The sequence below is a fragment of the Strix aluco genome, chromosome 13, assembly GCF_031877795.1.
Source record: "Strix aluco isolate bStrAlu1 chromosome 13, bStrAlu1.hap1, whole genome shotgun sequence".
Lineage (NCBI taxonomy): Eukaryota > Metazoa > Chordata > Aves > Strigiformes > Strigidae > Strix > Strix aluco.
Window position 1 is genome coordinate 11888207 of NC_133943.1, and position 22695 is coordinate 11910901.

The 22695-nt window shown below is 50.7% G+C and overlaps 1 protein-coding gene across 1 annotated transcript in view; it reads right to left on the reverse strand.

Moving 5' to 3' along the window:
- The window catches only part of STK10 (serine/threonine kinase 10), a 52347-nt gene that overhangs the window by 23379 nt on the left and 6273 nt on the right, over nt 1-22695 (reverse strand). Inside the window, exon 2 of the mRNA XM_074838514.1 lies at nt 15852-16016. Within this exon, the coding sequence (XP_074694615.1) occupies nt 15852-16016 (165 nt within the window). The remainder of the gene's footprint in view (nt 1-15851; nt 16017-22695) is intronic.

A 22695-nucleotide genomic window follows, 5' to 3' on the forward strand; every position in this document is an offset into this window, starting at 1 on the left:
ACCTGGCAGCTGGAAGGGCAAGGGCCTTCCCTCACTCTGGGAGGCCGAGGGGACGTGCAGGGCTCTGCTGGCACAGCCAGCCTGGTGACGGTACCTCCACACAGTGATACCATGATCCCACCCATGGGACCTCCCCTCTGCCCAACCACCAACCTGCCACTAGCCCAGACCAGCCAAGAGCGAGCCACTGCTGGCTGCATTACCCGAGCCCACGGCGCAGCGTTTGCAGTGGCTGCAGACAGACAGTGCAGACCTGATCCCACACAAGGCTGAGTATCACAGCTTTGCGCTGCTCTGGCTGGCAGAAAACCTGCCCCTACAAATGATCCTGTCTCATCACTGAATCACAGTCCAAGGTTTCATTCATCTCACATGAGCAATCCTTTCCTGCTCTTGCTGATCCAGGCACCTCGGGAACTCACCTGCCCAAAGAGGGTTGTCTCCAGGTTCAAGCAATAGCCTCCCTTACACTTAATCAGCAGAGAAAGCCTGATGAGAAGCTTGTCTGTGCTACCAGGCTCAGCTCTTGAACTCAAACAGTCCCAAAACTTCAAACAACCCAGCCCAAATCAGCTGCTGACATGGCCTTTGCCATCCAGGTGACTCGGGTGCTTTCATCGCTAATGCTCAGCAAGCAGATTTACAGCTTCTGCCTCTTTGTGTGTCCCAACTAAATGAAGTCCCCTGGAATCTCAGACAGCTCCTCTTACACAGCCTCCAGATTGAGAAACGTGATTTTAATTTTGAGGGGCAAGACACATAGAGGACAGACAGCTGGGTGACAGCCACAGCCACGCTGGTCAGCAGAGCCCCCAGGAGCCCAGCGTGGCCCCCCCGGGCAGATGCTGTGCTGATGTTTCCTACCAGGGGCACAGCTGGCACAGCTGAAGTGTCAGACACACTGAGCTTTTAAATGGGGAAGGGCCCAACACAACACACCCTACTCTGGATCTGCATGGGATGCATTTCATCTCTCAAAGTTTCGTTTGGGTTCGCAGTCTAGCAATGAGAAAATTAGGGAAATCAGTCCATCTGAACCAGCATTACCGTGTATGTTTATGCAGGCACAGCAGGCTGCAAGCCAGGCAACTGGGAATATGGGAAATATGGAAAACTTAAAAATATGCATTTTCAACAAGGGCAGAGATGCCAAAGAATAATTAGGGGTGTGGTCAGCTTGTCTGAACATCCAAAAAATCTAATGGGCTCGTTTCAGCCCAGAAAACCTGACTTAAACAAATGGAACTGGCAATCCCATAGCTCATACACCAGCACACTTCCTTCCAGGAGCAGGGCCAGCCTGCAAAACACTTTACCATTGAGGCAGGTAGGAAGACAGGCCCGGTGGCAGCAGCACACAGCAGTCTCTGTGTGCGAACTGGGGGCTGCAGGGAGCTTGCGGAGAGCGGAGGCTGAGCAGGCACCCTCCCCAGCCCCGCAGCGGGGAGGGGGACGGGCGGGTGGTTGCTGACACCCTGGGGCGGGCAGCTTGCCGCTTTGGCTGCGATGAGGAACGAGTTGGGAGTATCCTAGAAGAGAGCTGTTAACAAGAGCCTGTGCATCTGTGCAGCCAGGAGGCTGGTGATTTACCCAAGGGCTGCAAAGAGTTTAACTCTTTGCTTAGGACTGTTTCCATGTGCTTTCACATATGGGCTGAATACTCCTTTACTGAGATGTCCCCAAGCCACAGCTGGAGCAGTAATGGCTCTAATGACAGTGGCAATCTCAGTGCTGCACTTCGCTTCTCAACGCTGCGCTGGGCTGCTGCCTGCGCTGTGCTCAGCTGCCCCCAGCAACCCCCCTGCCACCTGCAAGACCTGGGACCCAGCACAGGACTCGCTGCGGAGGTACAGCAGCACCACAAACCAGAGATTTCATGCACCTGGTCCCAAAAAAGCTCCTGTGAACCAGAGATACAAGGCCCATGGGGGTGTCTGCCCCAGTGCTGACGTCCCAAAAGCAGCTCCTTCACACTAATTAGAGTGGAGTGCCCACACCTCCTCCTCCTCCTTCCGCTTGGGGTCCGGGCGATGGGGGTCTGAGCGCCCAGCCTAGAACAAGGCTGGAGCAAACATCCTGTTTATAATGATTTCCTCTGCACAAGAAATCCAGGGACTTCCTCGCTGAAGGCTGCCCAGCCCCTCTGTGGCGCTGGGCTGCCAGTGGGACATGCAGCAGCAACAGCAGCTCTCCCTCCTGCTGCCACCTCAAAACTGTTATAAAACCCAGGGATTACACACTATTGGCATTTTAGTTTTCTGTCCACAGGCACACGCAAATTTCACTGCTAGCTGCCATCACCGAGCTATCTGAGCAACACGACGGACTGATGGCTGCCTTACAGCACAGCCAGAGCCCCGCGGTCTCAGCTCTGACACCACAGCCAAGAAACGCAGCCACCGCGCTGGGCTCATTCACAGCTCGACAGGGACACACGAGCTGCACGCACAGGAACAGATTTGGGCAGCTGGTTTACAGACAGAGAAAGGAACCCGCTCTCGCTACCTCTCAAAACCTTTGTACCACAGTTTGAGCACTGCTATTAAAAAAAAAAAAAGGGTCCTTTTCACCTATACCTTTAGTGAAACAGCATAAATGAAGAGGTCTGCATGCAGAAGCCACATAATCTTTCCCTTGCGAGAAACTTTTGCATGGGCAAAATAAAATTTAAACTCCAATTTGAAAGCAAAAGTCCACTCAAGTTAAAGGGCTTTGCTGGTGACCTTGATTCTTCCCATGGGTCATCCTAATCCTGCCTTTAGGCACCGCAGGACCTGGAAGCATTGTGTAGCCCAAGTGGGAGCAGGGCATGCAGAGCGGGCTGGGGCCCTTTTCTGGGCTGCTCAGGTAGTCAGTGACTGTCTGGGAGGGGAGAAAGCATGGTCCAGTGAGCCTGGGGTTGCCCAGGAGAATAAATATACATACATATGTATGAAACAGCTATGGCTTAAATTAAGTGCTCTTAAAGACACAGGTCTTCAAGTTGCACCTGAGCGAGGAGGCGCCATACATTATGAAAAAACGTTATATGACTTTGCAGCTCAAGACAGATCGGACACTGTGCCAGGAGAATCCCTTCGGCACCTCACACCAGGCAAGGGGCAGAGGGACACCAACCCATAAAACACATCTAGGATGGATGAGAGCCCAGTGCAGTTTCTGGGTCTGATAAACCAGGAGCAGCATCTCCTGTTCAGGTACCGAAGTCCTCCCTGGTAGGACCAAGAACCTGCTCATTCCTCCCACCCTGGGCAGGGCTGGTCCTGTCTCCTGGGTGTGTTTGATCTCCTAGAACTTTCTACAAAAAAAAAAAGCTTATCTTGAAAGGTATTTTAACCAAAGACTGCACAGTCACCAAGGGTGGAACAGCTGATGTCCCTGAACTGAGGTTTGTAACTGAAGCCCAAATAAAAGGAGAGGACACACCCTCAGCCCAGCTCTTACTCATCCGATTGGCATGTCAGAGGGCAGAGGCCCATGAACTGTTCCCTCTGCAGCAGTGCTGGAGAAATGCCTCTTCCAGTCAGAAGGGGGAGGGGGGGGGGGCGGTAGGAAAAAAAGCCATCAGCTGGGAAAGTTGGGGACTGCTCATCCCAGCGGTGGCAGCCCTGGGCAGCCAGGCATTTCCCACGAGCGCAGCAGGCTGTGCAGGGAGGCCACCAGGTCCCCTTTGGATGGAGGAGCCCTTGGCTGGCAGCCCAGTCACTCCCACATCACTGGAGGTGGTGGGCGCTTGCAGGCTTTTCCTGTGACTTGGCTGGTTTTGCAGTTGCACACTGAACAGCCCAATTACTTTGGAGTCCTAGTGGTGCTCCAGAGCACCCAGGCTGTTACTAGATGGGTGCATGCCGTGCTAAGCACTGCAACCACCCAGCCACCTCCCTTCCCACCAAGCCCTGAGCATCAGCACCAGTGGGCACGGGAGGTTGCCCATGTCCCTCGGATCCTTCTGCCCGCAGATCCACACTGCCTGGCCCAGAAACTGCTTCAAAACTGAAGTACTTCAGCAATTTCCTCTCCTAATCTGCAGCAGAGGGTTTCATTTTGTGTGTTTAAGCAGCTGCCTGCCGCCGGGGAGAAGGTAACCCGCAGCATCCTGCTGCCGCAGCAGCTTCCATCACCCACGCGCAGCCTCGTGGCTCTGCCATGTTTGTGGGGCACTTAGAGGTGTCCTCGTCACCCACAGCGGAAAGGACCCCCCAGCACAGCTGCCAGCTCTCCTGCCTTGTATTGGCACAGAGGGACTAGGGAGATAAGAAAAGTAAATGTGGTAAAGAAAACTGTGCTCCATTTATAGACTGAGCTGGCGAAGGGAAACGCTCTCCAGGTTGTCTCCTTGCCAGCCATCGCACCCATTCCACCTCCCTTCTCTCCAGGATGCTGAGCTGGCACAAAGCTCCTGGAGGGATGCCACCATTAGCACCAGTCACTTCCACCTTACTCTTCTCCAACTTCAAGCAGAGCACAGAGAACAGCAGGGTGTGCCACAACCAGCCTCAGCCACGCTCATCATCAGAGGTTTCGGTCCTTCTCCATGCAGAGCTGCCATTGCAGGGAGACTACAGTGGGAGGAGGGCGGCAGGTCCCTGGGCTGTCCCCCATGTGCAGACCCGGGAGGGAGAGGCAGGAGGAAGGAGCCAGGGGCAGATGTGCCAGTGTGGGTACTGCAGTGGGGAGAGCAGGGCTTTCCTGGCATTGCCCACCCACTTACAGGAAAAGCAGAAGAAACGCAGCAAACAGCAACCACTCCTGTGATTCAGAGGCAGCATGGCGGGGTGGGGGGCAGAAATCCTTCACGTTCAGCAAAAATGCAACAAAGGGAAAGAGAAAAGAGAAACAGCCAGAGTGAGTCGGGGGCCCTGGCTGCCTCCGGGCTCTCCTGGTGCTGCAGAAAGAGATGAGCTGCCCAATGTGAAGGGTGGATGGGGTGGACAGTTAACAGGGACTCCCCACCTACAAAACCTCGATGCCCCCAGGTGCTGTTGGCATCCCCCACACTGCCCTGCTACTGCAGTCACCCCGCCTGCTGGGCCTATCTGCCAACTCAGTGATGCTGCAAGCTGAAGCCCACCCTTCCTCACAGCGCATCCAGGCAACGGACGTCACTTCCAAAGCCACCTCACGTAAGAGGCACCAGCTTCCTCAGCCCCACAACGAGCCCCAGCGCAGGGGAGTGAGAGGACCCCGCTTGTGCTAGGGTGTGGGAGTGAAGGAGGAAAGAAACCCCCTTACAGTGAATTTTACAAAGCTGCTTTTCAGGCTACAGCAAGAGAGCAGGCCCTGCTTTACTGTAAGGGGATTGCCTGAAGGGGGAAGTCTGGATCCTCCTCCCACCGCAGTGAAACTGGTGGTTGGGAGGTGAGAAGGCAGCATCATCTCGGGTGAAAACCGCAAGGCACGTACCACTGCCCGAATTTCAACAGACGGCCACATTGAGTAACAGCCGCTGCCTTTGCAGCTGCAGAGCCCTTCCCCTCTCCCTGCCAGCCCCCGCCGTGGTGCACAGGCAGGTCAGTCCCTCCCGCAGAGCCCCCAGCCCCACCGGGATGGCTCGCCGAGCTCCCTGCACCGCGGCCACTGAGGGCGAAGGCTTCGACCACGAAACCCGGTGCCGCCCTTCCGCTGTGAGAAAGGCACTCGTGGCCTGCGGCGCCTTCCTCTACCTCCTCCACACAGAAAATACGCAGGCGGGCGTCCCGGGGTGCCGGCAGCATGTGAGACCTTGTACCCCAATCCCTGGTAGCACGGGAGGAGCCCACCTTGGGAACAGCACCCCTGTGTGAGCCACCCCAACCCATCCAAAACATTTCCTGGCTTCAGTAGGAAAAGAGAGTCTTCTCTCAGCACATCGAGCCCAGGGCAGGACCGGGGTTCCCAGAGACCCCTCACACAGCCCACACCAGCACCACGGCACATGTAGCACAGGATGACTCCCCTGGCATCACCGGCAGTGGAGGGAAGGCAGGAGGGGCAGGAGGAAACTGTCTAGACCTCCCCATCTGTGACAGGGCATGGAGGAGTCACAGCAAGGCGGGTCTCTCCTGGCGTTTGGATCATGCACCATGGGCGAGACAGGCTCCTTCCCGGTCCCTGCAGGAGCAGTGGGAAGCTGAGAGCCCAGACAGTCTCTAGGGCTTTTGGTCTCGACTCAGAGGCAGAGGAGACAGAGCAAGTCCAGGAAAGCATCTTCCTACAGTCCTCAGTCCTGGTTATAGAAGAGCAGAAAGTTTCCTGCCCCGTTACCCGCAATGGCTGTGCATTAGCTACTGAACACCAGCTTTCCCATCCAGTTCTTCAGTATCAAAGTCGCCCAGCAGCTTGCTGGTGGCCATCCCACTCTACTGCTCAGCCCCATAATACACATGCTGTGGAAAACAAAGGACAGAGGCAACAGCTACCTCTGTTCTCAAACTCTGCACATTACTGTAGCACCGAGAGGACTCAGACAAGGTCAGGAGCATCTGGAATGGGGATCAAGATCTGCACAAAACCTGTGGAGGGGATGCCCCTGGTCCAGCAACACTGGCTGCAGCAAATATGAAGTGTAGCACAAAGAACATAGATGGCCATTTTTCCAAAAGCCACCCAGATAAATGATGGATCCAGACCTCAAGCTCCATCCTGAGACCACCCTGTACCAGAGGCACATGGGCAAAGTGTAGTCCTGCAAGCAAGCACCCACCTGGGATGTAGATGGCAACCTCCAGGTGTACCCTAAGATGCCAGCACCACTTCCACAGCCTGGCTATGGCCCAGACATGTGGGTAGGCCAGGCGCTCTCCCCATGAACAGCTCATATCCAGCCCCACTCATCTGTTGGAGCTTTCACCTGCACCCGATGCCTCCAAACACCCCAGCATGGGGTGAAGAGCCACCCTGCTTGGCTCCATCTCCTGTCCCTCCAAGCCCATCACGTCCCCTGGACTGATGGGCTGAGCCCATCCTCATGGCTCCAGCAAAAACTTTGGACACATATCTACCTCCCAGAACTGAGAAAGGGGCTTCAGCTTCTGAGCAACACAAACCTCAGAGGACAGAGTCATTCCTCGCTGGTGGAAAGAACGCAGAGATATATTTAGGTACAGAAACTGCATTTAGTCACAGTCAAGGGGCATGTCCTTTACTCCATCTCTGACATCTGAACCCAAGTTCTGGTGGTTAACGGCGAAGCTATGCTGTCCTGCCAGCTGCAAGAGGAGGCAAGGACAGCAATGCCAGATCAGCCCTCCTAGGAGCAGCTCCCCTCTTCCCCTCATAGCACAGGGGCGTGCAGGACCACAAGGGGCTGGTTTTGGGGAGCACCACCTTGGTTTTTAAATACCATTTGGTCAGATCTACTCTCTCCTTTAAAATCAAGAGTCGTGCTGACCGGTGAAATTTTGTTTGTAAGCGTGTCAAGTCTCCCCATTATCTCGGCCAGCCTGCCCTGCTCTGACTGAAGTCCAAGGATTAAGTTTACATTATGGAGCAGAGGGAGGAGGTGGATCTCATTCCTACACCCGCCTAACTTGGCGCCTTTCCTGCCGCCCTCCTGCCCAATGCTTTTCACCCACCACATGCCAAAAGGCTGGAAGAAAATGGGGAACAGATTACGCCAGCGCTGCTTGTAAGCCAGATGGGCTGATTCAAAGCAAGGCTGAGCTGCTCCAGCTAATTGCCAGGGGCTGAAGACACGGCAAGACACTACAGCAGCCTGCTATGCACCGAGGACACACACTGTCCTTCCCAATCTCATTTCTAGAGCCCCATGAGGCCAGCATGCCACCAATGCAAGAGGGGACGAACATCCAGGAACCAGCAGCACCTGCAAAAGTCACCAGCTCCGCGCTCCTCTCCGGCTGCAGCCAGCCCTCTGCACACAGTGGAGAGGCCATAAAACAATACAAAAGCCACCAGAAGCCTCTTTGCTGCCACAGCAGAGCACAAATGTCAACAGCTTGTCTGACATGGCAAGTATGCTGTAGGTGGAAGCAAAATAATTAGCTCTCTGTAAGAGAGTGCTCCAAGCTTGCCAATTTTCCCTTACAGACAAGGACACTATTCAGAGACTTTAAATATAATAAACCTTTTCTCCCCCCTTTTCTGAACAAAATAACCTACAGAGAAAAATATTTGAAATAGAAGAAAAAGGCTGTTCCCATAACGAGTGGGGGAAAGAAGCAGCAAGTGAGGAAACCTAAGGCTTACAGAGTTTCAGAGCAGGAAGGCTTTATCAAGAACAAAGTCAGATAACACTGCATACTCCTCTTGAAATGCAGAGCTCCCTGCTGTTCATAGAGAGACTGGGGATGAGTTCTTCACATCTAAATCATTCTGAGATGACAAAATATTTCCTTGAACTACGCCCCGACAGGCTAGCAGCAATATTCCCATTACTACTGAAATTTTGACAGAACAAATCAAAACTCCTTTTAGTTTAACCAAATGGTTTTGACATTGCAAAAAGCGTCCTTCCCCTTGCTAGAATCATACAGGGCATTTAGCTTCTTTTGACAAGGGCTGATATCTGACCTCTTTGAATTCACCATCCCAACTTGGTAACCAGCATCCCAGAGGGATAAGAATCCAAGAACACCCATGGCCAGTGAACGCAAACTGCTACGAGGTGCAGAGCAGAGAGGGTCAGCACAGCTGCAACCAGGCAGTGGTACCTGGGATGCCGAGTGCTGCAGGAAGGGTTAATTGCAACACACACAGGCTGGTTCATGAGCTCTCCCTTCAGTGACTAGACTATCACAAGCTCCAAGCACTCGGGGCTCCCATGGTCATGCTCTGTGGAGCAGGGACAGTGGGAGGAAGGCCAGCACTTGTTTGCTATAGAAACCAGAAAAACACCCTGGTGATGGCTCTGTGCCCGGGCACGGGGCAAAGCCTTTGCTGCTTGGAGGGCTGTGACTGGGATCCCCCTTCTCACACCAAATGAATCAGTATTTAGAGGCCACTCAGTTCACCAAGAGCACGTTACTGGATAGGCAGCAAAATGCAGAAAATCCTTTCAAATATAAATAGCTAAAAAGAAGAAGTTGCTTCTTCAGTTGGAAGATTCATCAATCTCAAGCACCTCAAGTTTGTGCCAGCATCTAAAATAGATGATGCATTTCAGAAGCGCAGAGCTCACTGTGAGAGCTAGAGTTTGACCCAGGACAACCTTCTTTATGTCTTTTATTAACAGTCAGCAGCTCCAACACAGCCTCAAAGCCTTGCCTGGCCAGGAGGACGACTCTTTGAAGGGGTGGCAAAGGACTTCACAAGTTTTGCCCTCCTGCCTGGCATCTCCCTAGAAACAATTATTTGTTCTGATCATCCCCAAATTCACAGCCCAAGGTGCCTGGATCCATCACACAAGATGAGAGTATTGCTATTTAACTGTTCAGTGAGGGCTTTGAAGTCAATGTAAACCACCCCAAGCCATAAGGTCTGCAAAAGGCCATCCCTCCCTCCCAAATGACAACTTCCAGGCTGTATCTGAAATAAAGAAGTCTAAACCTGCAATCTATCACTCGTTCCAGGACATAGGCTGAAGCCAGGTTTCAAGGGCACTGTCTCCTATACACAGGTAGTTCATAAATATTAATTTATATGCAAACATTGTTCCTTAGCATTTCCCTTGGTAAGCCAGCCAAGTGCAAACGTGGCTTATTGCGATTCATTTCTAAACAAAGTTTTGAAGTGCTTTGAAAACTGATTTGCCTATAGGCTTCTTGTCTGCTGCTTTCTTTTCATAAAACTATGACCTTATGGTTATAACCCTGGACTGGGATTCAGCACATAAGACTTATTCCCAAGTACCACTTACCTGCTGGGTAAACTTTATGCAAATTCTTGTCTGTGCCTCTGCTCCCCCTTCTAATGACCGGGATAACGACACCAGGTCTCTTTTTATAAAAGCATTCCATGGTGTGTAGATGACAAGGCTATGTAATCACAAGGCATTATTATTGCTTCAATAACCTTTTCTTGCAACATTATCCTGTATAAAGGGTGGTAGACAAAGGCTTCTATTCTAGTTTGCCATTTGTCATGTTGCTACCTGTAGAAGTGCTCTTGAACTTGGCTGGGCTATGGTAATTTGCCTGCTGCATAAGTCATTCTTGGTGGTTGATCAAAATCACTCTGTCTCCATCCCTGCTTTAAGGGAAAGCCCCAGTTTTACCCAGAATAGGATTTCCAGTGACTTGACAGGAGTCTGAAAGCTAAAGCTCATGTTCACAAGACAGAGCAGATACGTTGGTCCCATGCTACCCACTGCCCAGCTTTACAGCAGAGAGGAGGGCAGAAGACGACTCAGACCTCCATCTCTTTGGGAAAGACAGTAAACAACCTGCATAAAGGCAAGGCAGAGAGAAGCCTTACTGCTTCGCAGGCAGACAGCAAGTGGCAGGGAGGGAAGGGAGGATGCCACCCAGACACCCGCTCTGCAGCATCCTGGCTGGCAAAGACACAGTCCCAAGGTCAGAGCAGAAGTGATCACCCACTCAAGTCAATTATGCTACTCTGAACAGCAAATTGCTTGACCCTGGAAACCCAGGGAAGCATCAGAAAAACCACTGGGCTACATCGCTTTTTCCAGTGTCCAGCTCTGGCCAAGATGACGTGCATCCAGCTGACCCTAAGGACAGGGAGGGGACATGGGGATATCCCTGCTGCACTCCCAGCCTCTTGGGGCACAGCGATGCCCTGTCCTGGTGTGTGCAGATGTCTGCCCACATCTGCACCTCACCTACCCACCCTGCAGAAGTTAGGGGTGTTGCTTTGCAGTTCTGCCTGAATTCTGGACTGATATGAATTTAGAAACTGGTCCAGAAACACCACCCCCACACCAGTTTGCTCAGCAGTATCCTGCAGCAGCTCATGGGTACCAGAGCACAGTCCCGCCAGCAGCATGGAGCTGTGTGCTCTCAGGACACAACCAGATCGGGCATGGATTTAAGTTTCTGCAGTTGGCTGAAGGGAGGAAGAGAAAGGAAAGGGTTGCTCCTGGAGGACATTGGCTAGCTGGTCTGCAGGTTTGGGATCACTTTGTTTTTCTGGGTCTCTCCTCTGCTGTGTGCAAGCACTGCACGCAGTTCGACAATCATGAGCTGCAAACAACTGTTCAAGCACTTTGGGGGCAAGTTTGGTACAAAGCTTCAGGAGCAGGAGGCCAAGCAGGAAGGGCCGGCTTAGACTGCAACTCTCCTGCCAAGTGACATTTTAAAGGGACATGAATAGCCCTCAGATTCCTCAGAGACAGATGACCGAGAAGCCTGGAGAGCCCTGATCTGGTACAATGTTCACATGAAGGGGTCGCCCACAGGCATCCAGTCACAGCTTAGGCTGCTCACCCTGCAAGACATCCCTGCAAGTTGCAATAACCTCCCTTTGCTAAGGAAAACCTTAGGGAATCTGATACTGTTATCAGCTTTCTTTTTTGTTTGTTTTAAAGAAAAGGTATTTCCAACTTAAGAGAATTAAAAGCTGCAGATGCTTTACATAGCCCAGCAGTCTAGTGCATGGGATAATGAACATTTCTTTATGATACTGGATTTTCAAGAATGCCCAAATCCCCAGTCAACATCCATATCAAAGGGGTAGCAATCCAAAAAGTCCCTGGCTAAACAGGTCAGGGCCTGCCCACAGAAAATGCAAAACGCTTTTTTAAGGGAAGTACAAAGACTAGCTACAAAGCTGGTGTCTATCTGCAAGCTATACAAGTTACATACCCACACAGCGGGCCACTAAGAAACTCTAAGCTGATTAAATTAACCATCCCCAAAATGCTCCGGCAAGGGTTACCTGCATGGTACAGCAACTTTTGCTTTGATCTCCAGGAAACGTCTGTTTATTCAAAAGCCTGTTTGCTATAGCAACCACGGTTTATAGAAAAGGAGGGAGGGGGAAGAGAATTCCCCAGTGCTTTGCTACAAGAGTTGTACCACCACTGGCAGAGTCCTGCAGTTAAGCACCTGGGGCCAAATGACATTTCAACTAACTTCCAGAGAACCCGGCAGACTCCATGCTGGAGCATCTCGACAGGCTCCTGCAGGAGGGTCCCCAGTTTCCTGCCCTGCTCCACAGATCAGCTGCCGCAGTGTGTTGGGCTGTCCAGCGGAGAGTCCACTGTCCCCTGGAAGCAGAGATCTCCCACAGGAATGTTGGAGTTCATCACTCCAAACGAGACTCTCCTCCCCAGTCATCTTATTGCTCCTCTGTCTATCAGAGGAGACACTCGGAAGCAGCAGAGATATTCAGAAGCAAGAGATCAAAAGTTCCTCCCTTCCTTTGAGGTTTCAGTCTTTGTGTGTTGTTTTGGAAGGAGAAAAAAAAAAAACCAAACCACATAACCCTCAAGAAGGACACAACACACAAGGTCCATTGCTCTTCTTTCCCATGTACTAATAATTATCAGCACAAATTCAGCAGCACTGATTGCAAGCATTCAAAACCCATACCTTAGTCTCAATGCTCCTCCACACAACAGCCTTAAAAAGTCCATTCTTAAAGTTGCATGTATATTAGATGAGGGGGATTTGCCTTTGTGTTTCCAAGTCCTACATCGCATTTCAGGAAAAAAAGACTTTAAAATGTGGCCCAGCCACAAGGACTCAAACCAGACTTTTTTTTTTTTTTAATAACATGAGATTCTCAGCTTTCATTCAGTGCCCCCATTTCCAGCAGCTGGGATTTATGCAAAAGAACATCAAATGCCACAGGGCTTATAATAAAAATAAAATAAAATCATGAAAGTTCCCACCACTGCAGTTTTGCAAGCCTCCCCAGGCTGTTTTCAACCGGCACAAGACTGCTTGGCATCTGCCACGAGCAAAGAAAAGAAGATGGAGGGGGAATGATGAGATAGCAACTGCTGGTGCGGGCACAGCATCTCTGCAGTGCTGAGGAAGTTCATGCTGGATGCTGTCATCTCACCAGTTATATTCCTGGGGTCCTCCAAGCCCTTGCCTGTGGCTTGCAGTGGGCTTCTGCTCTGTCCCAAGCAAGAACTGGGGTTCTCCTCCTTCAGCCTGATGCCAATTGGGTATAAAAGCAAGAGAAATTTGCTGGTTTATGCTTTCATTTCAGTGCTATGGATTTCAAAGCAGCTGCTGTAGGATAAGCCACTTCCCTTTGCACAAAAAGGTTTTTTGCTCCATAAATATTGCATGTCACCTTCTGGTTATGGAAGCGCAAAGCCAAACCCTGACAGAGAGGGGCCATGGGGACCTAATGGAGCTTGGGGGGACAAGGAAGTTTCTGCAGCAGCAGCCACCACTGAAGGCCAGGTTTCCTCACATATTTTCCTTGTTAGTTCAAGAGTCGGAGAACAGTTAACAGACTGATTTAGCAAGAGCCCTTCTCAGTGCTGAGCCCCTCTCAGCGCCGTTGGCTGAGACTGCTTGTGGCACAGACCGAGCCATAAATTATTCAGAGCCAAAGAGCTCCTGCCATCCAGGAGGTTGGGCACATCTGGAACCCTCACCAGCCTGTCTGCATGCTCCCACTCCTGCCCCTTTCTCACTTTGAACATTGTCTTTCCACGCCCGGCTGCGAGGACAAGGAAACCACAGCAGATCACTGACCAGACACGCACCCGCAGCAGTTTTACCCAAAGCCTGAGCCACTTGAAGCCAAAAATGCAGCAGAGTCCATGCACCCATCGTGCAAATGGACCATCGGCAAATGGTCCAGCAAAATGCTGGCTAAAACAACTACACAGACAGAAATGGGGATGGGATATGGAAAAGAACATGCAAGTTGGTGTTTATATTTGGATGCAAATTTGCCCCAGCAGCACTGGTGACCAAGAAGCAGAAGCCTTTGACTTTCAGGAAAACCTGGTGGCGACTAGAAGCCTTCCAGAAGTATAATAGCCTGGCTTATTTACTTCCCTCAAAGCTAGCAAAACATTAGAGCATTAATAAGAACAGCCTGAGCAATGAAATGCAAATGCCACTCAAATAATTAAATAAAGAGAACAATCCTCCTCCCAAAACAATGGATGGGGCTGTAACATCTACCCTCACGGGAGAGCTTCATACAGGAGGCTCTTGTTCCAGTAGCTTCAAAGAGGCTGTTTAATTTTAGTAGGTCAGCAAGCGTACGACATTACAAAGCACTTCTTAGACAAAAGCAGAGCTGAGGAGCTCTGCAATCCATTTTCCCCACAGGAAGGAAGGCAAAGCTTCCTATTGCGGGGAGGCGGTGGAAGGGGAAAGGGGAGGGGGCTGACATTTTAGAGAGAACAAACTAGGCCAACGTATAAAATTCAGGCAGACCAGGCACAGAGCAGGGAGGTAAAAACAGCATAACAGAGTGGAATATAAACCAGCCCCATCTCTCACCCAAGCTCAGTGTATGTTTGCCTTTTTAATTTTGCTGAGATTAGTTTTGCTGCAGTTGCAATCTGTTCAAATCCCGAGTCCCCTCCTAAGAGAGATGTTTGCCTTTCACTTCCTTAGAAGGGTACATATTTACTTTGTTCTTTAACATAACCCAGGGCTCAGCATCACGATTAGCAGCCATTCAAATACCAAGTCTCTGGACAACCTGCAGCCCAGCTCCCTCAAAGCAAGAAGATGCACAGAAGGAAGTGCTCAGCGCCAGGTACTGCAGCCCTCTGAGTGGGCTGTCACAGAGAAGTTGGGGGCTTTATTGATGGATTTTTAAATAAGGAGGTACACCGACACATGCAGATGTTGCAAAAGGTGCTTGCTGAATAAGCACACATTGCCCAAAAAACCTGCACCTCTCCCGCATTGCTTTAGGGAGGAATGAACTAGACATGGACTGCATTATTCCAGCGACAGCCCAGCTCCGCCTGCGGCTCCCTTAGCACAAGCGGGGACCAATGGCTCTGACAGCTCAGCTAACGCAAGTGCAAGTCTCAAAAGCCGAGATCTCTCTTTTTAACTATAGTAAGATTACCCTGGGAGGCCACGATGGTATGTGAAGCATTAAAAAGAGGAAGGAAAAAGCAAGAGAGCTGCTGAAAGCACTCTTTGACACTCTCCTGACTTGCCAGTAGTTATGAGAGGAGCAGAGGAACTGGGCAAGAAGATGGGTTTGATGGGTTTCACCTGATTTCCACTATCTTGACAGAGGCACACCTGCACGCACACAGGTGTTTGAGTCTAGCACGGGGCAAGTACCCAAGGGCGCATGCCCTCACCCTCTCCAGCCCCCTGCACTTTTCCCATCGCAGGACACAGGAAGGTGCCTTTCACCCTCACCTTCCTCTGCTGCCAGGGACTCAAAGAAAACAGTAGCCAGGGAAGTAAAAAAAAAAAAAAAATATATACACACCTGCCAGGCTAGGGGAAAGAGATGCAGGAACCTGCTGTTCCAGCCGCAGCACAACTAGCCATTGCACTAACCCATTGGATTGCATTTTATGTTCCTGTGCCTCCACAGCCATAGGAAACAGAGGTCTTGCTATCACTCGCCTCTGCATTACAGATGCTGTGCCAGAAATAAGGCAAAAATCAAAAAACCTTCCATCTGATCTTTCAAAAGAAGGACTGAGTGGGGAAGAGATACCCTTATCAGTGCTGCATTTTCTACCTTTACAAACTCCAAATGGTAAAAAAAAAAAAATCCAACAACTCCAGTTTTCACTTTACAGTCAAGATCTCTTGATCTTCCCCGGGCTATTTATAAGCAGTTTTAGTTGGAAGATAGTTTGCCCATCAAAGAAAGTGGGGAAAATCCAGGCACTGTTCATGCAGTGAGTGGAGCACAGCCTGTGAGTCATTTTTAACTCACACTGATGCTTCCAGCTGCTCCAGAGGTTTTGCTTTGCCATAGGTTTGCCATTTCCTCTCTGTAGGGTGGGAAATGCACAGCTGTACATGTCACACACAGCAACAGCCTCTTACCCAGAGCTTGCCATCCCAATAAAACGCTCCCAGCAGCTTGACGATGTGCCGGTGATTGCAGGTCGCCAGTATTTCAATCTCCACCATGTAATCCTCAAGTTCATCTTCGCTCTTTGTTTCAATGACTTTGGCAGCTGCTAAAGCACCAGTTTCCTTATTCTTAGCCTGCAAGACAAAACCGGCACAGTTTTTGAGTACAAAGGCATGGAGAGCCAGGAGCCCACAGCACTTGCACCATTCCTGCTCCTCCAGTTCATGCTCAGCTTGACTGGTACCAGCCACAGCACAACCACGGAAACTTGAAGATGCACTTCTGCTTCCTAAACCTGCTCGTAGATTCGCAGAGAGGATGAATGCTGTGTAAGGGCCAAAGCATCCTCCTTCCTCCCTCCAGTCTCTAATGCCCACAACACTTCCCATCATGTGGAGAAAGAGGCTTTTAGAAAAGGAGATGCATCCTATTATTTGTAACATGAAAAAGATGGAAGCAAAAAAACCTCAGAGTATAGAGGCTCTCTGTTATATAGGAACTATACTATAGTGATAGTTCCATTTAATATAAGTCCCGAGGACACAGAAAATCTAACAAAATTCACAGTACAACTGTGAACCATCTCCACCCTGACCATCCCTTCTCTGTAACACATGAAGGAAATGTAGGGATCACCTCTTTGGCAGGTAAACCAAGAAGAAGGGTGCATTTTCATTTCCCAGGACTGGCTGGCATTCCTGGTATTGCATATTAGTGAGCTCTTCAGATCACAGTAAGAAAAACACTACACATGCTCTCCTCCCAGCTGCCCCTTCCATTCTATATAGTCCCTTTAACCAGTTTATTCACCAAATAACTATAAAACCATTAAAATCCCATTGTCCTAGTGGCTGGAAAACCTGCTGACTTTCCCTCCCCATTCCTCAGGACCATGCAGGAGCGTACCCTTGGGTTAGCAGCTTGCTGACCTCCTTCCCCCCCAAAACACCCTTCCCCAGGCAGCTCTCAGTGCCAAGGAAAGGGTCACCAACAGCTGCACAGGGGCTGCTCTGCTTGTAGGTGCCACACACCAGCAAAAGGCTATTAATGCTGGACTGGAAGCATTTGCAGACGTGTTTCTCATCACCCCACTCCTCTTGTGCCCCCATCCTGCATGGGGAAAAGGCAGCTGACAAAAGGCTCGGCTAAAAGCAAAGCATCGGTAAGCAGGCAGTGCCAGGCGAGCCTTGGAGACGCTCCCCCGCAGGGCTGTTTCAGCATCACCCACCCAGCACTGCCCGCTGCCTTCCCCCAAAACTGCCAGGGCAAGTCTGCGTTCTGTGATTGGGAATCTGCACGAATCGTTGCAAGAATTACAAGTTTGCTACGAAATGCCAAAAGGGTGTTTGCAAGAGTTGGCACACAGGGCTTCACTGCGAGATGTGTCACACGCTGGGAGAGGGGGTGAGATGGGAGCTGCTGACCCAGGAGCTCCTGCTGTTCCCAGAAGTGCATTGAATCAGCAGATCAAGGGACAGGAGAAATCCCTATAGCTCACCAGCTCAGGAGAGGCCCCACAGTGGGATTCCAGTTCATTACCCATTTTCCTTCCATCACACCACTCCAGGCTGCCTCTCCCCTGGGGGAGAAAGTCCCACCATGGATGTTATCACCACAGGAGCTGGGCAAACTCCAGTTGTGACCTTTCTTACTGCTTTGCAGTTTACATATCTGTGTTTGGAACCTACGTGGGAGCTTACAGGAGGATTAATTCCTAGTATAAACACCACAAAGCCATGCTGAACAGTTTTACATAACTGAGGTGATAGTTTAACTGTGTACCAAGGAACAGGGGGAAGGAATAAGGGGAAAACCATACAATGGAGGGAGGAAAATAAGGGACCCCTGACTCTCTGCTGGGTTTTGAAGACTTGTTGCATCCACACAAGTTGGCATGGACAGCTGTGTCATTACCACAGGGGACAAACCCATTTCCATCTCATCTGGGCTCGTTGCCCAAATGCAAGACAACAGCTCACGCTGGTTGCAGAAGAAATTAGGATGGGGTTTTTTTCCTCAGGTTGGCTTGTTTCTTACCAAGTTGCCACCAGATGCCCCGAGGAGGGCATGCAGAGTGGGGCAGAGGGAGATGCAGAGCAGAGCAAGCACGGGAAAAAGCACAATGCTTCCAAAACGGAGCAAGAAGTGCCCCAGTGTGTTTGCTCGGCACTTACGGCGCTGGGAGAGGTCCAAGGAGGGGAAGTAAATATTGTGAGAAGAGGTGGGGCTTCCCTTGGAGGTCAGCCATCGCACGCTTCCCACCGGCAGGGTCCCGGCCAGCTCAGCCCTTCCAGGATGCTGGGGCCCTGCAGGCATCTGAAAAAACCCAGGAGCAGAACATGCCCCAACCCCCCCCCACATCATCTCCCACTGAGAGGTCTGCGCCAACCTGCCCTCACCCCCAGGCCTCAGGGGACCCCCCCCAGCAGCCACGCTGCCACCACTCATCCCCTCCTGGGCTTGCTAAGGCGTGCAGGGGTGCTGGATGCTGAGCTGGAGGACATGGTTTTGCAAACCAGGCTGCAAGCTGTGAGTGGGGGAGCGACTGCAGCCCACACGTTCTCTGTGGCAGCCTGACATCATTCATCGTTACTCCTACAACTAGGAGGTGAACAACCCAGCAACCCCCAGCTATCGCTTCCTTTCTAGCTAGAAAGAAGCCCATGTAACCCCTGCCTGACATTCAGTCTTTAAAGATGCCCATAACAGAATTAGCTGCTGCCTTTCTCCACCGCTTTGAATTGTCCTGATGAGTGTATTTCCCCAGCTATCTCCATTTCCTCATCCATTCTAGTGGGGGATGCAGGGGATCCCATGAGCTGTGTGAGGCGGGCTTCCACCCCAAAGAGAGAGGAGCACTGCTGTCCCATGTCCCCTGGGGGATCACACTGCTCGGCCACCACCCCCAAGAAGTCAGCTCAGGACACCATGAGCTTGTGATACAAGAACATGAGCTTTTCAAACAGCAAGCTCACATGGGCAGGGATGCCCAGGGGATGGTGTGGGCACGAACCCTGTACTTTCTGTGGCCCTGAAATAATGTCACCGCTACAACTGAGTGCATTTATGGCACTTCCCAGAAGGAACCAAAATGCCCCACAGCCCACATGGGACAGCAGAAGCAGCTGAAGCAGGGAGGGGATCTGAGACCATGAGGTCAGTAGGAGATTTTGAAAAATGAACCTCCTCCAGTAGGGCCAACTGCAGTGTGGAAAGGAGGCTGGTTGCCCCACACAGCGCCTTTGAGAGGACACTCATATAGGCTGGATCCTCTCCTGAGTTGTCCGTGGCCCCACTGAGCCCAAACCCCGCCTGTAGTGTTTCTACCATACCAGACAGAGGGAGATGCACACCAGCTGGCGTGAGCACTCCTGAGCTGAGCTGGGCAAGTCACATCTGTCATCGCAAGACCTTTGGAAATCCAAGGAACTTCTGCCCATTTGTCCACCTTCCTTTTCTCTCCCTCTGCTTGTCCTCCAGTCCTGACACCAGGCTACAGCCATGTTCCTGGTGGTCTCCCTGGGAATGGCAGCTGCCTGCCATCAAGCAGATGGCTGCATCGGAGCCCCTCGCAGCAGCCAGCCAGCTCCAAAAGCTGCTCACAGCAAGCCAAGTTCATAGTCAGCGTCAGATTTTGGCCAAGTATGCCGGGTAGTCTCTCTGTAACTTATGTCTGGCAATTTCCTTCAGCTTCTCTGCTGGCATTTTCCTGCACACAGTGTATTATGACAGAGATATTCTTCCAGGAAGGTTTGTTTGGGTCCAAAATAGGCCAAATGCATCCATTGCCAGCCCTGGGAGCTGGTTTCAGACATCCCAGGCATGAGATGATGCTTTAGGGTTTAAAGCCCTTTCCTGATTTCTGCTTATCTTTGTGCAATAGATAAGAATCTGCCCCGGAGACATTAACACAAAGCAAAACACAACCCGCTCTGACCTCAAAAAGCCAAGCTAGCAATTAGGCAGAAGGAACCGGCATCTCCAAGGCTGTAACCTGCAGGCCTGGATGATACCCCTCACAACAAGGGGACACACAGCGCCAGGCTGAGAAGAGGCAGCATCTGCTGCTCGCTCTCCAGGAGCTGCGGGATGGAAGAGAAGGGCTGCCACCAGCCTCTCTGCAGCTTCATCTCTGCCTTGAGCTTCACTGGGGGTCATGCCCTCATCCTGCAGCAAGGGAAATGAAAACCTCTCTCATGGTAGGTGTTTGGTTTGTCTTTAAATCCCTAAGAAAGGAGGAGGCAATGATAAGATGAAAGAAGAAAACCAAGAACTACCAAGAAAGCACCCCAGGATGAGTGCTTTTGTTAGTTGAGTGAGTTTGTTAGACAGCCACATCATTTGAAATTAAAACCTTCAAAACAGACGGTTTGAACTACAAATCTAAAGTCTTCTGCAAATCCCAGCCTATTTACAAGGTCTCCAACCCAGCAAAAGTCCATGCAGAGAATTCAGAGATGAGGAGAGGGCTTCTATTCCCAGATAAAACACCCCCAAATGTGCAGCCTTTGAGGAATTCTTGGTATTTCCCATTTTTTCCAGTGAAATTTGTGGACAGAGGGGAAAGAATCACCCAGATGGTAAGATCCCGAGAACAGAAGCTGCTTGATGCCTGTCTATGGACTATGGCTGGTCAGTCAAAAGCACACATCCAGTTCACCTTTTAGCTCCTCCACTCCTGGGCATTTTAATGCCATGGATAATATGTCCCTGGAGTGCTAATTAGGACCCCAAAAAACCAGAGCAGACAGCTGCCAGCATAGTGCCCAGGATGTGCTGCTGAACTACAGTTAAATTCATTGCAGTCTTGGCATTTAAAACCTGAAAAGCTCTTATGGCCACTACCAGCCTTTGTGCAGATCAACACACCACACGGCTGACAGGTCTATGCAGAAACAGGAATGGAACATGCATTCCACAAACAAAAACATATCAAATAAAAGTTATCCAGTAAACCACTTTTAGAAAGCCACGCCAAGAGCCAAGCAGGATACAAAGCAGGATCTTGCTGGAGTCCTCTGGAACAAGATGGGTGCTGGACATGCTACTGCCAAACACACTGGGAATACCAGGGAATATGGAATGAGTAGGATTACTCCTAGAAGCACAGAGAAACTACTGCTCATTTTATGGGTTTAAGGGGTGAGAGGCGCCCGTTCAGGTGACAGAAGAGGCCGACTGGCCTTTGCCTGTGACTCACCCTCCAAGCTATTGTGAAATCCAGATTGTGACAAACGCAGGAACTATTTTAAGCATTTAAAGAACACATTACCGGAAGGCTGGATTGTTCAGTCCTTCCTCAGGCAGGACTGCTGCCGAAGGCACAGCCAGTTTCTAGGTGAGGCAGAGGAAAACCCTGCATGAACTCTCACTCCCTAGTAGAACGAAGAGAGCTAGCACCAAGAACGCCCTGATTGCTTCATCTAGGCTTGCCTGCCCACAGTATCTTCCCAAACCAAGGGACGATCTTTTTTAAGCTGGTCTGCCATACAGTGCCACCATATCTTTGGTGTGAGCTATTCTTCCCATTCTTGTAAACCTTCTCTCCATGCCAGCAGAGCTGATGCTTCAAGTATCACCGAGTTAGAGAACCTGGAGTAAAAAGCCTGGTACTTTCAGTGGATGCTGTATTTGGGGTTGATAATTCTGACTTCCCCGCTCTCCATGCGCCATATACCTGTTGTGTGGCTTTGTATGCAAGCAGCTGCTCACTTACATATTTCTCAGGGATTATGTAATGATTAATTCCCTTCCGATGAACTTTGCCTGAGCTGTCTGCATCAATAAACAAACACAGAATAGACAGGCTTGAGTCAGTGCTCATATTACTGTAAAATAATCAATGGGAGCTGAAATGAGTTCCATGCCCAACAAACCTCCTGGAGCCACTTCAGTTTGTCACCATAAATGAAGCCTGTTTTGGGTTTTTCTGGAAATGCTGAATTCAGCCCTTGGTACCACCCAGCAGAGCTGTTGGTGACAAGCAGGCACGGGCACAGGCACAGCAGTAAGGCTGGCACAGCCCTGCTCTAGCAGCCCCCAGTACATACACACACAGAGCAGCCCCCACGGAGCTTCATCCCCCAGGCATCGGGTCGGGCAGGGCTCCAACCTCACCAGGCTGGACCAGCGCTGCTGCTCTGGCAGCTGTGGCAACACTTCTGCAAGGGCTAGGGGGAAGTGGAAGTGGCTTGCAAAACAAGTTGAAAAGTGTTAGTTAAAAAAAAATAAAATGCAGAAACGCCTTCCTCTAGTTTTACAAGCTAGAGGCAAGGGAAAGTAACACCACCAGAGAGCTCAGGGTACAGTCAAGGACTTGTTTTCTATGTAGACATGCCAAAAAAAAGTGCGGCCAAAGCATGGCACATACACCTTCTCTTGCCTTAAAAGCTCAGCAACGGCCCAGCAGAAGAGGGTGAGAGATAACAAGCCCAAGCAGCAGTACATTAGCCAAGGAGCAGAAAAGCTCCATGAGATGCTTCAAACCTTGCACCCAAACACAGCAGCAGAGGCCAGAAGAATGAGAGGCTTCTTTGCTGGTACACCCCAGTATAACCCAGCTACAGAAACCGAATGGACCTCATGGTCCTGGTGCGAGCGAGAAGTGAACAAATACCCATGCGAGGTTTGAAGAGAGGAAAGATCCACGTGGATCCAACATCTTCAGTCTACACAGGCCTAGAGCTTGGAAGCACAAAACTTCCTTCAAATCACTGGTCCCCTGGAAGAGTGCGGTGCTCCAAGTGAAGCACTCCTGTCCTGGTCTTCATTCAGTCAATGCCACAACATTGAAAACAAAATTAAAACGAGAAA